At 42.2% G+C, this 15,104-nt stretch overlaps 2 protein-coding genes across 4 annotated transcripts in view; both read right to left on the bottom strand.

The window, feature by feature from the left end:
* Positions 1-773: 773 nt before the first annotated feature.
* GATAD1 (GATA zinc finger domain containing 1) lies at positions 774-5,219 on the bottom strand. The gene is made up of 5 exons (XM_032182145.1): positions 4,951-5,219; positions 4,671-4,796; positions 4,225-4,284; positions 2,056-2,239; positions 774-1,344 (listed from the first exon to the last, which is right to left on the bottom strand). Exons 1-5 carry the CDS (start codon positions 5,146-5,148, stop codon positions 1,154-1,156), a joined length of 759 nt encoding a protein of 252 aa, XP_032038036.1. The 5' UTR covers positions 5,149-5,219; the 3' UTR covers positions 774-1,153.
* A 6,087-nt stretch (positions 5,220-11,306) lies between these two features.
* ANKIB1 (ankyrin repeat and IBR domain containing 1) overlaps positions 11,307-15,104 on the bottom strand; it is a 97,422-nt gene continuing 93,624 nt past the window's right edge. For 2 of the 3 annotated variants that reach the window (XM_032182634.1, XM_032182635.1), the window contains exons 19-20: positions 14,846-14,979; positions 11,307-14,513 (exon numbers count right to left, since the gene is read on the bottom strand). In XM_032182634.1, the coding sequence (XP_032038525.1) occupies positions 13,761-14,513; positions 14,846-14,979 (887 nt within the window). In that variant the 3' untranslated portion in view covers positions 11,307-13,760. The remainder of the gene's footprint in view (positions 14,514-14,845; positions 14,980-15,104) is intronic. The other variant, XM_032182636.1, reaches the window with a different exon arrangement.

The following is a 15,104-nucleotide window of genomic DNA, read 5'->3' as shown; positions in this document are numbered from 1 at the left end:
GATGTTTCAGCTGTTGCAGAGCAGTGCTTCCCACACTGCCCAGCTGGCGAGGAGGCTGGGGATGCACCAGGAGCTGGGAGGGGACAGCACCAGGACAGCTGCCCCAGGCTGGCCAAAGGGATGTTCCACACCAGGTGGAGTCATGAACAATACAGCTGTGGGGCTGGCCAGGGGAGCTGCTGTTGCTTGGGGACTGGCTGGGCATCGCTTAGCTGGTGGTGAGCAACTGCATTATGCATCACTTCTTTTGTATATTCTCTTTTGTCGCCTTTTTTTTTTTCCTTAATAAGCTGTCCTTAGTTAACCCATGAGTTCTTGCACTTTGCAGTTCTCTCCCACATCCCACTGTGGGGTGGGGAGAGAATGAACAAACAGCTGTGGGGTGCTTAGCTGCCTGCTGGATTAAACCACAACATAAGGTAATATCATATATAAATCTTTTCACTTTTCTTTTTTTAATATATCTAAACTGAAGGCCAGTTCTGTCTCCTATCCCTCACAGGCAGCAAGAACCAGTAACCTCAGGGAATTCAGGCTACGTAAGCATAGTAGCCTGTCATAGTAAGTATGTCATAGTGTTTTGAGCTGGCTGGCTTGTAAAACGATTAGTACAGAAAATTTTCATATTGAAATACCAATATTTGGTATTTTTTCTTTTCTACTATTTAAATATTTTCATTGGCATACTCAGACTATCAATATATAAAAGTAGTATTTTTTTTCTTACTCATTAATTGCAAAGACAGAAAAAACACAGAGAAATAATAAGGATGTGAAACTCAAATCATACATAATGTTAGCTTACTCAAGAAATCAAGATACATTTCTGCCATGAGGCCACCAGGAGGGCACATCCAAGTAACAGTTTTTGAATCTGCATCCAGCTTTCCAAGAAATGCATCCCCATAAATAAAGTTAACAGGAAGCTACCTAGGCCCACAGGTTTTAGATTCACCTGAACAAAACTGAATGACACATTGAATGGGGAAAAAAAAAACGAACTTCAAAGATGAGATGTATTTTAAAATAAATAAATACCATAATCCATAAAGTAAACTGAACACTTTATAATTTTTTTTAAACTTCTCATACGGTATTCACAGACTTGAGAATATACTGAAAATAACTGGTCCAAAATATTCCTTTAAAAAAGTTATAAATTATTGGTAACAGTTTCTTTAATGGAGATTGCAGGAGTAGGTCCCACATGAGTCCATATATATCCCTTCTCTGGTCTTGTAGGAACTGTAGGGAAGGGAGATGACCGAGATTTGAAGTATTCTGAAGGTGCATGACAAACAAATTCCAAATATTCCATCTTCCTTGGGAGATCTTCTTCTGGTCCTTGGAAAAAAATAATTTTCGAAGACAAAGTTTAGAGGCATAAAAGTGGAGAATCCTCAATGACATAATATGCAGCAAGTCAACACCCCTTAGAGAACGTGCCATCTCAAAAAGTGACCGTGTAGTACCTGAGGCTACACCGCCAGCACGAAGCCTCTTTACTTTTGCTTGATTTTTTTCCCCATTTGAAGAATTCAGTTAGTTGAGTGAAATGCTTTATATTCTAAATGGACGCTATTTGTTGCCTGCCCATCAAAAGGGCTGTACTCAATTTATTAATATTTCACAGTTAGTTGCAGAATGCCCTCTATGCCAGTGCTTGCACACTACGTACATCACATATCCAAGATGAAGATCAGCTAATTCTTGTCCCTTCAAAGGCAACAGCCTGGACTAGCATATTGAGATTGTGCTATAATAACTTTGATTCTGTCTGTGGAGTAATAATTTAATATTTAAAGTTGCAAGACTGTAATTGTGCCTGTGAGCACAAACGCTCAAATAATCCCGCTTAGTGTAGTAGTGCCACTCACATACATAAGATAAATAAAAAAGGTTATTCAAGTAGAGTAAATGCTTACAGGATTAGGGTCTACAATGTGAGAATTGCATGAATGTCCATGAAAAACTAAAATTTCACTTCAAAATTACAGCTCTGCATTAGTCTAGATACTTTTAAGTAGTTGTATAAAGTGAAAGCTTAGAGATTACCTATGATATAGGATGCAGGGTCAAAACAGTCTTTGGGGCTGGCTTGCGTAGGAATGAGCCAGGTCAGGGCAGCGCTCTTCTCACAGTATTGGTCCTGAATAAACCCACGGATCTGAGCATAGTATGTTTTTCCATCCTGCTCATCAACCACTGAAATAACATCTCCAATTTGATAGTATACACCCTAGAAGACACAAACAACAATTAAATCAATCTGACTTCAGAAGCTTCACTTTGATTCTTGAGTATCTTCAATATCAGGACCTCACACTGCCTCAAATTAACCCAGTTCTCGAGAAACAGCCTTAATTCAGCCACGTGCAAAAGACGGGGGGTGTAAGCTGCAGTGTCATCTCTTCTAAGAAGTCATCGGCACCACTTGTGCCCAGTCACCCAACATTTAGGAGTCTGGATTCAGTCCCAGAATTGCTGTGAGACTACACAGACAATTCCACATGGTCTCTGTCTGCCAAATGTTGCAGAAACAACCTGGCCTCACCGGTCTTCAAAGAAACGGCTCTCAGCTGCTCTACCTTCTCCTTTCCCACCGCTGCTATGCCTCCTGTCTGCTGAGCAGAGATGGTCTCATTCTGTCAGGAGAAGGAGAGTGTGCAGCCACCTTTCAGAAAAATTTCTGTAATTTCCCTGTGTGTGCATGGAAAGCAGCTTTCTGCATATGAAGTTTACCCACCCGCAAGTCCCAAAACACTGATCTACCTCATGCTACTGTTAATGCCAGACCTTTACAGGGTGCTCTTTAATGTGCATGATGCTGCACAGCAAACGCAACATCCCTTCATGTCGTAACAGCGTCAACACAACACACTATCAAGACTAGAACAATGCACTACCTAGTCTAGAACAGACCATCTCTGACTTGGAAGGGCCCTACAAGGATCAGAGTCCACCTCCTGGCTCCACACAGGACCACCCAAAAACCAAATCAAACTCAGAATGTTGACCAAACACTTCTTGAACTCTGTCACACTTGGTGCCGTGACCACTTCCCTGGAGAGCCTGTTCCAGTGCCCAACCACCCTTTTAGTGAAGAACCTTTTCCTAACATCCAACCTGAGATTGCCAAGAATCATCCAAGAGGGCTTTCGTTTTAGAACAAACAAAACAAAACAAAACCAACCAACCAAACAAACAAAAAAATCTCCTTCTCAACAATGCAACAAAGTATCAAAATAAAAATACTTAGGATAAAGATATCAGGTTAAATAAAAGTTCTGACATAACTTTAAAGAATTTCTGACAAAAACAAAACTACACAATCAAAGACATCAATTCTCTTCTGAAGTAGTCAGCAGCAAACAGAGATTCATCTGGGATGCAAGACATGAAGCATCAGGTCCCTAGAGAGTATAACTACACTCAGTTCACCACTTTTCCTCCGGCTATGCAGGCTCCCACTGGTTATCGTGACCTTTTCTTTTGGGAAAAACACATTTTGGTTTGCTTGTTCCACTGGGAAACAAAAACAAATTTCAGAACTTCAAAACTCTAACACCTTGGCCTGCTGGTAAAAACACTCTCAGTCATGAACATGAGAAGAAAGCCAGCTTCTGCTTTCACTGGGTTAGTCAACAGATCTCATTCCCTGGGTGTCCGAGACTGCTCGCACACAGCTCTGAAGTGGGAGCTGGTTCAGATGCCAGGCCAGTGCCACCCATCTCCTTTCTGTGCAATATCCTACAGGCCTGAGGTAGGGAACACCACACAAACTTAACCCTATATATATATATATATATAACCCTATATATATATATATATATATATATATATATATATATATATAACCCTATATATGTATATGTATACATATATACACACAGATATGCACACAGAGCTCAAGCTCGTGATCTCAGCATGGTGAAAGTTAAAAGTTTAGAAACCTTGACTGCAATAATTATTAAGGACACCAGATGCATCTTTTTGTTTGGTGAAAATACTGAGCCAATGACGGCTACGTAAGCTGTTGTGGTAAACTACGTTCCAAGTCTCAGTGGCAGAGATGTGGCAGAGCACAAAACCACACACACTGCTGGGCAAGAAAGCACAGTTTTGTGACTATTTCCTTCCTGCTTTCATTATTTGTGGCAACTTCTGAAACCAGAAATAGAAACAGCAAGATCCTTTTTGCAAACAAACCTGCACAAACCATACCTTGTAGAAGATTGACTCGGCTGTAATTATAGTGGACACGGACTCGGGAGCCTTGATGGGCTGGGGAAACAACACACAGATGTTAGATGAAGAGTGGTGAAACAAAGCAACAAGTTACAGCAGGTAATTCCAGGGTGGGTTTTAAGACGGCAACATACTGGTGGTGTCTTAGAAGATTTGGAGATGGGAAATGAGCTGCAGACGTTTCAGAGCATTTGTACTTTGCAAATGGAAACAAGGCTGGCAATTTTTTGGGAAGAAGCCAGGGTTAAAGGCCCTCACCCATGGCCACCAGCTCCTGCCCAGAGAGGCTTCCCCTCCAGCAGCCACCCAAACGGGCCGGCCCTTGGGGCTGCAGGGGAACAACCCGCGACCCCAACCAACCAAACCCCAGGAGAAGCGCCTCACCCCACCACCCCCCAACCCCCCCAGGCACCAACCCTTACGTTTTTTAACTTAAAAATGTGCCTCCTCCCCTTGCCTTTCGTGGAAACCTTCTTCTCGGCGGCGGGCGCGGACTTGTACTTGGTGTTCCTCAGCCGGGCGGAGCGCCGGTGGATCTCCTGCTTGCTCTGCGGGGAGCGACACCACCGCTGGAGGGACCCCACCGCCGGCTGAGGGACACCCCAGGGCCCCCCAGCCCCTCCCGGCCGCTCTCACCTGCTTCCCCCCGCCGCCACCACCCCCGCCACCGCCACCGCCTCCGCCTCCACCACCACCACCAGCACCACCACCGCCGCCTCCCCCCCCGCCGCCGTTGCTGTGCTGGGCGGCGGCCGAGGTGGTGGCGAAGGCGGCGGGCCCCGGCGGGGCGGAGCGCGCCGTGCAGTTGTTGCAGAGGATCTCGCCCTGGCCGCCCTTCTTCCACATGGAGGAGGAGGTGCTGCGGCACACGCTGCACGTGGGCTTCAGCCCCAGCGGCATCCTGCGGCCGGCGCCCGGGGCCCGCGGCCCCTCAGCCTCAGCAGCGGCGGGGGAGGGAAGCGAAGCGGCGAGCAGCCGCTACAGCGCCGGGCCCGGCGCCGGCCCCTTCCCGCTGCCGGCGGATGTCGCTGCCGAGAGGCGAGGGGCGGCGGCAGGAGCCGGGCAGCGGGCCCGGGGCCTGCCCTCTGCTGGCGGCCGGGCCCCCGCAGCTGCCCGCTGCCGCCGGGGGGCGGCCCCGCCGAGGGGTTGGAGCCTCGGCGGGAGCCGGGGGAAGCGGCTCCGGGTGTGTGTGTTTGAAAGCTGCCTTCCTCAGAATCGCAGAATCATTAAATGTGGAGTAGACCTCCCAAATCATCCGGTGCAACCATCCCCTACCACCACTGTCATCACTGAACCGTGTCCCTGAGCACCACATCCAACCTCTCCTTGAACACCCCCAGGGACGGTGACTCCACCACCTCCCTGGGCAACCCGTCCAGGTGCCTGACCGCTCTCTCTGAGCAGAAATGTCTCCTCATTTCTAACCTGAACCTCCCCTGGCGCAACTTGAGGCCATTCCCTCTCGTCCTGTCACTAGTTACCCGTGAGAAGAGGCCATCCCCCAGCTCCCCACACCTTCCTTTCAGGCAGTTGCAGGCAGCACTAAGGTCTGCCCTGAGCCTCCTCCAGACACAACCACCCCAGCTCCCTCAGCTGCTCCTCATTAGAAAAGTCAAGGCTTTCTGATTTGGGGAACAACAACTGCAGAACTGACCCTCAGTATACACTGGCTTCAATCTGCATTCGGCCCACTGCCACACAGACCCTCAGACACGCAACAGATAATTTCCAAAGGGAACGAGTTGGTGTCTTCGTGAAGCTCTGTCAGCTACATGCAGAGCTTCTGTTCCTCGATGGTTCCTCACTGAGGCAACTCACCTCACCCAAACCATTGGGTACAGGTGATAAGCCTGATAAGAACAAAAAATGCTACACACACTTGAAGATTTGCAGGCTCTTGGTGTCCATGCCTAGCCTTCATACTTCATAGTTAGGTTTCATTTAAAGCTTGTTTGGTGCAAATTCAGTTGTTTTCTTTTGTCTCATTTTCAGTGAACATGAATAAATATGTAACATTTTTTACATAAAGGAAAATGTGCTAAAATCAAATTGTTCTTTTACATAAAATAGGGACTACTTCATCCAATGGTATTGTAGTAACTACTGCATAATTAACGGACATAATTTATAGGGATCTTGCTGATGCCCAGCGTGCATGCAGTGAGCGTGGGGTGGCTGGGACACTCAGTTCCCCTTGTCCTGTCTCTGGGGCCTGCCTGGGCTGGCTCTGGCTCCGCAGTCAGCCCTGCTTACCCACTTGCACTCCTCTCTTTCACACCAGTTTTGACTTTCTTGTCGCCAGGGCCTAAATCCGTTCCCCATTTTGATTTAAATTCTATTTTACCTTCATCTCTTTTCAAGCCACCCACAGTCCTTGGGGTTGTTGTTTTTTTAAAGCTGCTTCTGTACTCCTTCCCTTTGTAGTTTTATGTGATTTCAAGGAGACCTTTGAACTGTTCCCCTCACTTCTCTTGCAGCTCCTGTCTGCCTGCCTTCCCAGCCACCTGCCTCAGAAGCCCTCCAGCACTGGGGGGATTCGGTGCTTACCTTGCCAGAGCATCACCAGGCTGGTAGGAACAGAGTAGAATGATGTTGTTTATTTCCATCTTCTGTCCTAAGTAAGCACCTAATCCTTTGCAAATAATATTATTCTGTGAATTTGGTAAGTTATAGTTGTCTTTTATGTATGTATGTATTTATTTTTAATGTAGGCAGTAGCTGAAATGTTCTGAAATTGAGATTTGCTGCATACCCAGCAGGTGCAGGGCTCTAGGGGGAAGGGGACCCAGGACTTCTTAAAAGTACCCGTCCATAGGTTCCCCTCACTAGGATTTCAAGTTTGACAGTTTTGAGTATCCTCATTTGTTTCCAGATCCCCAACAGAAGTAGAACAGAACTAGATTCTCTACGAAGCAGAAGCAGGTTCTAAGGCAATTGCTAGGCTGTGGCCTGTAAGTTGTAAGTGCCTGATTTAGTTGAAGGATTTTGCAGCATGTTTAAATCAATTAAATTAATTAATTAAATCAATTTAAATCAATTTTCTTCTAATTAATGCATATTTCAACTTTACTTTATTTCAGCCTCAGTCAAAGAAAGGAGCACTCCTGGCTAAGCTCTTCCGAGTCATCAGAACCCATCCCTGCCCTGAAGGACTTCATATGTAAATAGACAGGACAAAGAATTGGAGAAAACAAAATGTTGTCTCCACCTGGGGAAAGGGAGCGTCAACATTAGCAATGCACTGACAGGCACCGCAGGATCATTTCTTCTTGGGAGCTTTCAGGCAGGGTGATTATTAGAAGTAATGCGTATCCGCACATGCTCTGTGCATCTCCTGCTTAAGTAGTTTAATTGTTCTGCTATAATTTGACGGCATTGCTTCCTCTTCGGTTCCTACTGCTATCCTGTGTCTGCTGGCTCATGTCTGAAGAGTCCTTTATTACAGTTTTCTGTGTCATTCTTCCACAGCCAGCTGCAGAGGCTGCACCTGGAGGGCTTCTCTAGAAAGTTTTGTGCTGCAGATGCATGTAATTTGTTATGAATCTGACTGACTGGTGTAGTTTGCATCTCCTGCATGGTCCTGTACTCAGGTTCTGTGCTTGTCAGCTCTCTTGTGAGACGAGCACATTTTATTCTCATAGTTTCCATAGCTAAAAAGGATGCTATTCTTGAAATATGTTGGACAATTATTATGCACATGAATAGCATGCATGTTTGTTTGCAACTTCTGGGTCTTAATTCCTCATTCAATAGTGTGGCAAAGCCAAGAACCTGAAAGTTTCTGGGGTCTTTAGATTTTGGTCCCTTAGGACATGGCTAGGTGAAGCAATGGCAGAGATAACGTGATCACAGGGACTTTGCTCTTGAAAGGCATCTTAAATCTGTCTCTCAAACTACTTTATTTTTTTTCTAACATGCTGCAGTGACACAAGAACAGCAAAAACACTAACAAAAGTTTGTGTTTCTGCGCAGGTAGGTACTGCTGATAATCGTGACTAGGGAAGTTCATTTTCTTAATGAGTGTTTTTGTTAAAGAGTGTTTTCATGTCTCCATTATAAGCCAGTATGACAGCTGCAGGTGAACACTGACTTCTAAAGGCACAAATGCACATTCCCACTGTGCTTGTGTATCATCTTAGCTATGCAGACTTTCTCTTTATTTGATTAGTGAAAATACATAAAGGCGACCTATCAGTTGGAAAAGATTTCATACCGAGTGTAAAGGAAATTCAGTTGTTTACAACTGCCAGTATATTACTGCTTTACATTTAAATTTCAAAAATAAGAATAGCTGTTTGTCCTGTTCAGTCAGCTGCACTGAATGGGTTACTTCGGGTTATTATTGTACGTGTTTTTTGATGAACTTCTCCTCTGGGGCAGGCACCCACCCCTCTACCTACCTCCCGGCATACCCTCAGCTGCACTTTTTTGTCACTCTGCTACACTGATCAGGGTTGCAATTTTGAATCCTGCCCTTGCAATTTCCCCATGAAGGCTTTCAGAGTATGGACAGAATAAAAGCCAATTCCGGAGCTAAATCAAAGGTTGCAAATGCCCAGCCTTTCAGTGTTCTGTCACATAACCTGACAATGTGAATGTCCCAAACTGCTTGATGCAGCTTTGTACTGTCTCTAGTTTAAACCTCCATATATCTGTACAACACAGAATATGAAGAGAAACTCATGGTACAATCCAAAGTGGTCCGGTGATCAGGGAAACATTCTAGATGGGGAAAACCTGGCTTAGTCAAAGACCTTCTGATTGAGAACTTAGGCTTCCAAATATGAGTTTCCAGCTTCTTGATGGGTGCCTTAATTAGCAGGCTGTTAGAGTGATATGCATGCATACCTTGCAGTCGCACACTGCGTGCTGCTTGATGTTAGACCTGTCAGGAAGCACAGCTGTTCTGGTATCCTGAACACGGCAGGCTCACGGCGTAATATTGTGGCTTTTTGTCTCACAGTAGTCAAAGGATCTGCTGCAGTAGTCAACAAATGGAGCCTGAAGTCCAGTGGGACTTCAGTGTAATACCTGAGGTGCTCCTGGTTCTGATCTTGGTACCTGTGGCCTTTGGCATACCTTGCGCCACCTTGCAATGACAAGTGTGAGTACATGAGACAATTGTGAGTGTACTTCATTTTCAATCAAGTGTTAGAGCACACTACACCATTTGTTGGATTCTGCACCCAGTTCAGACTTGCCTTGCATATTTCTCCAGAGTTTAGTCTGGGAGTTTTTCTTACAGTCCCTGCTTTGTTCCTGTTCTGGTTCTGTTATCAAACTTAAACATTTCTCTCCATTGTTATTACAGTGGACTGCAGAACTGTACTCATCCTTACTTGAGTCCAATCAAATTTCTTCAGAGGTGAAATGGGACTGCTTTGCTGTGTTGATACAGCAGCAGCTCAGTATTCAAACAAAACTTAGAAGGGCTGGCAAGTATGAGGATAGCAGTGTAATAGGAAATTACACGATGACATATTTTCTTTACATAACAAATTGCTATTGCGTTTCAGTGTAAAGATTTTTAATGTAAATATTGTGTTTCAGTGTAAAGATATTTGACTCTACAGAGCAGAGTCAGACCATTTATGAAAAATGTTTTGTCCTTTGCTTTTTTTTCAGCAGTAGCTACAAATGGTTTGTGCCCTATCTGGAACAGTCAGTCTTTAGTAAGTCTAAAGTGCACTCTGGTGTTATCTCACCCATTTTAACCCATGTTATCTCATCTATTTTAAAGCTCTAATACTATTTTAGAGATCTATATGGCAGAAAGTGCAAAAACCTAAGACTGGCAGTATATTCAAGGGGAAGTGACTTCATCTTACACATATCCTTGCATAATGCATGGACATTATATACATCATAAAGGTCTGTATCCTAAGTTTATTTCTGCACCATGCATATTGCACTCACTTTGTACACATTGAATAAGTGTCGTTTTTACTTAGACCATCACAGAATCTGTCAATTTCTTTTGCCTCCCAGGACAGAAATCATCTGAAATCATGGAGAATGGGGTTGGATGGCTAAAAGGTAGCCAGGACTGCAGTGCTCAGTAACACTGTCTCTGCATGCTGAAAAATACAGAACAGGAATTTTTAATGGCTGTCTGCTGCTGTGCATTACACATTTGGTGTATAGATGTCATAAAAAGATGGCTTCTAACTCCAGATGCCTGAACAGAAAATACAGAAGGGGGTTAACTAGATTGATTTCCAAATAAGATCCATTATTTTATTATTTTTTTTAAATTGCAGAGTGCAAGCATTTCTGCTATAGCACTCGTCTAGTATTCTTTGCAATAGCATTAGTGAATTTTGGTTGGCTAATTAACATTGTGGTTTGTACGTACCCCTAAAAATGATGCTGTTGCCTATGTGGACTGCCATGACAAAACACGTAAACAGTAGGGTAGACACCAAGACTGACTGTGGCATTTGCAGAAGTAAAAATGCTAACAGCAGAGTGAGACTTTTTTTCTTCCACATAAAGTATTTTATAAATAAAATTGATCTGATAATATGAGCAGAAGGTGCAGTGGCCAAAATACAACTGATGAAGAATTTGAATAGTGATATTCAATGTTGCTCATAGAAAAACACCTGGGTTCATAAATTGATAAATACTCCTTAAAACCACTTTTATAAAGGTATTTCATTCTTATGTCATTACCAGTTCTTATGTACAAAATAAAACTAAACAAAAACCAGGACAAAATCCTCTGTCTTTCTCCAGTATCTTTCAGCGGATATGAAGTTTATACTGAACCTCTACCTGGTTATGTTAAATATTTTCTTGTTTGTATTCTATTTATCTGTATCTTCAAGCAAATGACTTAAAAGGAAAAAAATAAAAACATGCAAAAATCTTCTGCATTTTGTATTTCACAGCAGGAGTTCTGTAAAGATCAAGACCTGCATAATTTTAAAATGACACCGTCCTGTCAACAGCTACGTTTAAGAGTTTCTTGGTGAGACGTAACCTTAAGTTATCTATGAAAAGCTGAGGGAAAGAGGTTTTGCAGTCTAAGATGAGATAAGACAGAACGGAATTAGTTTAAGTAATAAATGTTTAATCAAAGAATTTTACATATTATTAACAGCATTCATTTGGCCAAACATCTACATGGTTGTAGTATCCTACTTGTATATAAAGTGGGAATGTATCAAGTATAGACTATGAAAGTGCAAATAACAATTCAAGGTTAGAGTAATTTTTTACATTATAAAATTAACAGGTTTACAAAATAGTCTTGCCAAACTTTATTTTTGAATTGTAAAGTCAATGACTATGGTGTTAAAATAAGTACCAAGAAAATACAAATTTAATAGGCTAATTTCATGCTCATAAGAGTAACACAGAAACAATGGATATACTGCACAACCTAACCAAATTACAAAAACCAGAACCCACAAACTTCACTATCTTCACAGAGAGCACTCTTACATATCTTACTGTAGCTTTGCAAGACATCTCGATGCAATACACACAATCTTTGTGAGAATCTTTCTATCCAGAGATTACAATTCAAGGAAGCTATGTGAGTTAAACAACTTTCAGACCAATTCATGTTGATAGTTCATGAAGAACTGTTTTTGCTGAAGGACCTTATACCATAGAACGATTTAAAATAGGTATTTTTCCAAAGATGGCCAAGGGTTTGTGATTATGCCAGGAACAGGGCAGCTAGAAGAAAAGCCGGAAAATGATTCGAGACTATTCTATTCCTTTCTCTCTAACAATGCTTGCAAAATGAACGAGGTTTTTATGGGGTAAGGGTAAAACACTCTTATTTCATTTTTTACTAATATGAACCTTGTGACTGCAAGGTTCAAAAGCAGGATTTGCATGAATTCGATACACTCACTTGAACTCACAGTTATCAATACATAAACTTTGCTATCATGACACTTGCCTATACACACTCAGTAGTAATAAACTTTTATATCATATCAACAAATCTCTGGTAACAGTTAATCAGAACTTAAAATGGAGTGTATGTAATTTGCTCATGTTATGAGAAGTTTTGATTATATGTAATTAAAACAGCCATTTTGACAACTTAATCTAGTTGTAATTACATACTGTACCATTGTATCTCACTAACTGTAGATTGATGCTTTTAAGCAAATCTAAAACCAGTATTTTATTTTTTTTTTCCACGGTACAACAACTAGGAAGAGGGGTTTTCAGGTGTGTTTTTTGTTTTTAACACTAAACAGTAATCACACAGCAAATGAATATTGTGCAATTGAACAAATACCTAGCAGTGTTTTGTTTATGCAAAAACACTGGTTGAACATTTAGTTATTTACTGTAAAGGCAAGGCCATGGGTGGTTGTATGGAGGTCTTTGCAATTAATAGCATAGTTACTCCAGAACAGACACTGAATTTGAATTACTTGTTTAACTGTGGCAACTATCCAGTTGGGTTAGGCAAAGGCACCGTAACATGTTGAGCAGAATCCGTTATCTGAACTTTAATTGTGGGACTGGCTAATATATGAAAATTCTGTATTCCTATATTTTTATAAAACGTTATCATTAAAAGTAATTGCACTATTAGTGCATAGAATGCTTTGTAGAATTATGAAAACAAAGAACTATGATTGCACTTCCATTAAAGTGTCTCTTAAAATACAGCATAGCTGTTGCTAACTGACTGTATTTTAATATTTAAAATAACTGTTTAACAGCAGCATTAGGTTTTATTAACTTAAGATACAGGCTACATTTAATTAAATGCAGTCACCATGGCAACACATGCCAGTTAAATTTAGAGAAGCAATGTTACCCAGTGGTTTCTTTCACTGCTAAGAATTGTGGGATTAGTTTGATAGAGTAACACTGCAGTGTTTTGTTAGGCTACCGCCAGCTCACTATTCACAGTTTGGCACGTTTGGACTGTAAATAGACATGAAAAAATCTTTGATTTTAATGTGAAAGAATATCCCCTAAAACTTGTTCCTGGAGCAGTACTAAAGAGAAGCATTGAATACCTCAGTTCACACTGCTAACAAAAAAAAATGAAAAATGAGTACGGGGAAAGTTATGGAAAACAAAACTAGCAAACAAACAAACAAACAAAAAGAGAATTGCTAAATGTTATTTTGGTGAAAGAATGAATTCTAAAAAATGGAATAAACTATTTCTTAGGAAAACCAACCAAAATAATCAGTGTAAGCCTTTAATCTGTACTTTCAAGTTAAGGATCATCAACCTAAGGCTAAACAGATGCTGCATTGTATTAGGAATGTGGAATACAACCTACTTATTCCTTTTTCTTGAGAGCAAAAAGGCAAGTACTACCTAATTAAATGCAAAGGATATTCCTTGAAAGGTTCACATAATTACAAAGTACTACAATTCAAGAGAACCCCTAAATATCCATCGTTACGTCAGTGGTTACAACTGAGCTGTAATTATGTGGATCAAAGCCTCCATAATGCTTACTCCACACACTGTACCATCTGTCTCCGCCATTCGGTTACTCCAGATCTCGGTTTTGTTCATACCAGATGCACATGTTCAATCCACTCACTTGAGGTTTGAGGAGTCTGACTTGAAGTGTCTCCCGAACCATCCAGGGTGCTTGTTCCTTCCCTGGCATTATCACCACTCGGTGAAACCGTTTCACCTGGAATAATGTTTTCTTCAGAAGTGCTTTCTTCTGTTTGGGTTCCTCTGCCTTCGTTTTTGAGCGCATCCTCAAATAGCGCGTGCTCTTCCTGAGGCTCCAACCCTAGGTCTATAACATTTGGCTGCCCTCCTGACCTATCTTCAGTACTAGGTTGCTGAGAGTCCTCATCCATTTCTGTACTCGTTGAGGGGATCAGAGCAATACTCTGTGGGTTCATGTCGTGAAACCAGGCCATAATGTTTCCAAGAAGATTTTCACTGGTATTGGGGTCTTGACTGCTGGAATCAGCATCGCTAGATGTCGAGTATAATCCACTTCTTGTATCACTGCAGGGGTGTGAATGAAGACGATCAGCTGAAAAGGGATCGCTGCCTGCACCTAGTCTCATCAGGCTGTCACCAAGTTCTAACAGCTCAGAGCTGCTTAGAGCGGCTCTCGGGTTATCTATACTTATGGGAGCAGAGTCCAGTCTTGTAGGCAAAGAGGTACCTATTGCTCCTAATGATGCCTCGTTATTTAGAAAGTCTCTGGTTTCTTCATCTATGGCCAAGCCTGATTCTTGTAATGATAACTGAATAGCTAGCAGGATGTTTGGGTCGTCTTCATCCAAAGAACTCAGAGCCTGTGGAAATATGTAAGGTTGCTTTCAGAATAAAACTTTCATCTTGTAACATATTTTGGATTAAAAGTAATTTGGCCTCAAATCTTATTTTCACAATTGACTGACACATGTAATTTATCAGAATAATTTTTTTACTGATACAGTTGCCAACAATTTAAAAGCTGAGGATTGTTTAGCAATTCTTACTGGTGTGAGTATGTAATTTGTTGCCCTGGACTCTCCCTCTCTTGTTGAAGAATTAAGAAGTTTTGCAGAGACAACATGACAAAGAAAAGCAGAGAAGAGGAAGGTAAGTAAAACAGAGAGAATGGAGAAGAGGTTAGTGGAGATACCTGAAGAGAATCCTGGTTTTCAGAGCGACTGACAGGGGTATAGTCATGAAGCGAAGAGCTGTGCAGAATACCCATAGAAGCTGAACTCACCATGGAGGTGCCATGTCTTCTGCTACTGCCACCTTCCTGAGTGTCTGTTTGGGCAATTGAAATAAAAACATTTGAGGAACAGGTCAGAAAGCCTTCTCCCCTATCATTTACTGGCAGAACCTCTTGCCTTCCTTCAGGATCCCAGCTGTATAATGTTAGTCCTTTATTC

The sequence above is a fragment of the Aythya fuligula genome, chromosome 2, assembly GCF_009819795.1.
Source record: "Aythya fuligula isolate bAytFul2 chromosome 2, bAytFul2.pri, whole genome shotgun sequence".
Taxonomy (NCBI): Eukaryota; Metazoa; Chordata; class Aves; order Anseriformes; family Anatidae; genus Aythya; species Aythya fuligula.
The sequence above is the reverse complement of the archived record's forward strand: the minus strand, read 5'-3'. Positions and strand labels throughout refer to the sequence as shown.

Bases quoted from the DNA above. Each gene is read 5' to 3' on its own strand.
- GATAD1 (XM_032182145.1), bottom strand. From the start codon at position 5,148: ATGCCGCTGGGGCTGAAGCCCACGTGCAGCGTGTGCCGCAGCACCTCC. The intron at 2,240-4,224 runs GTATGGTTTGTG...TGTGTCTTCTAG, and splicing joins CCGAGTCAATCTTCTACAAG to GGTGTATACTATCAAATTGG. The intron at 1,345-2,055 runs GTAATCTCTAAG...TTTTTTTCCAAG, and splicing joins CCCTGCATCCTATATCATAG to GACCAGAAGAAGATCTCCCA.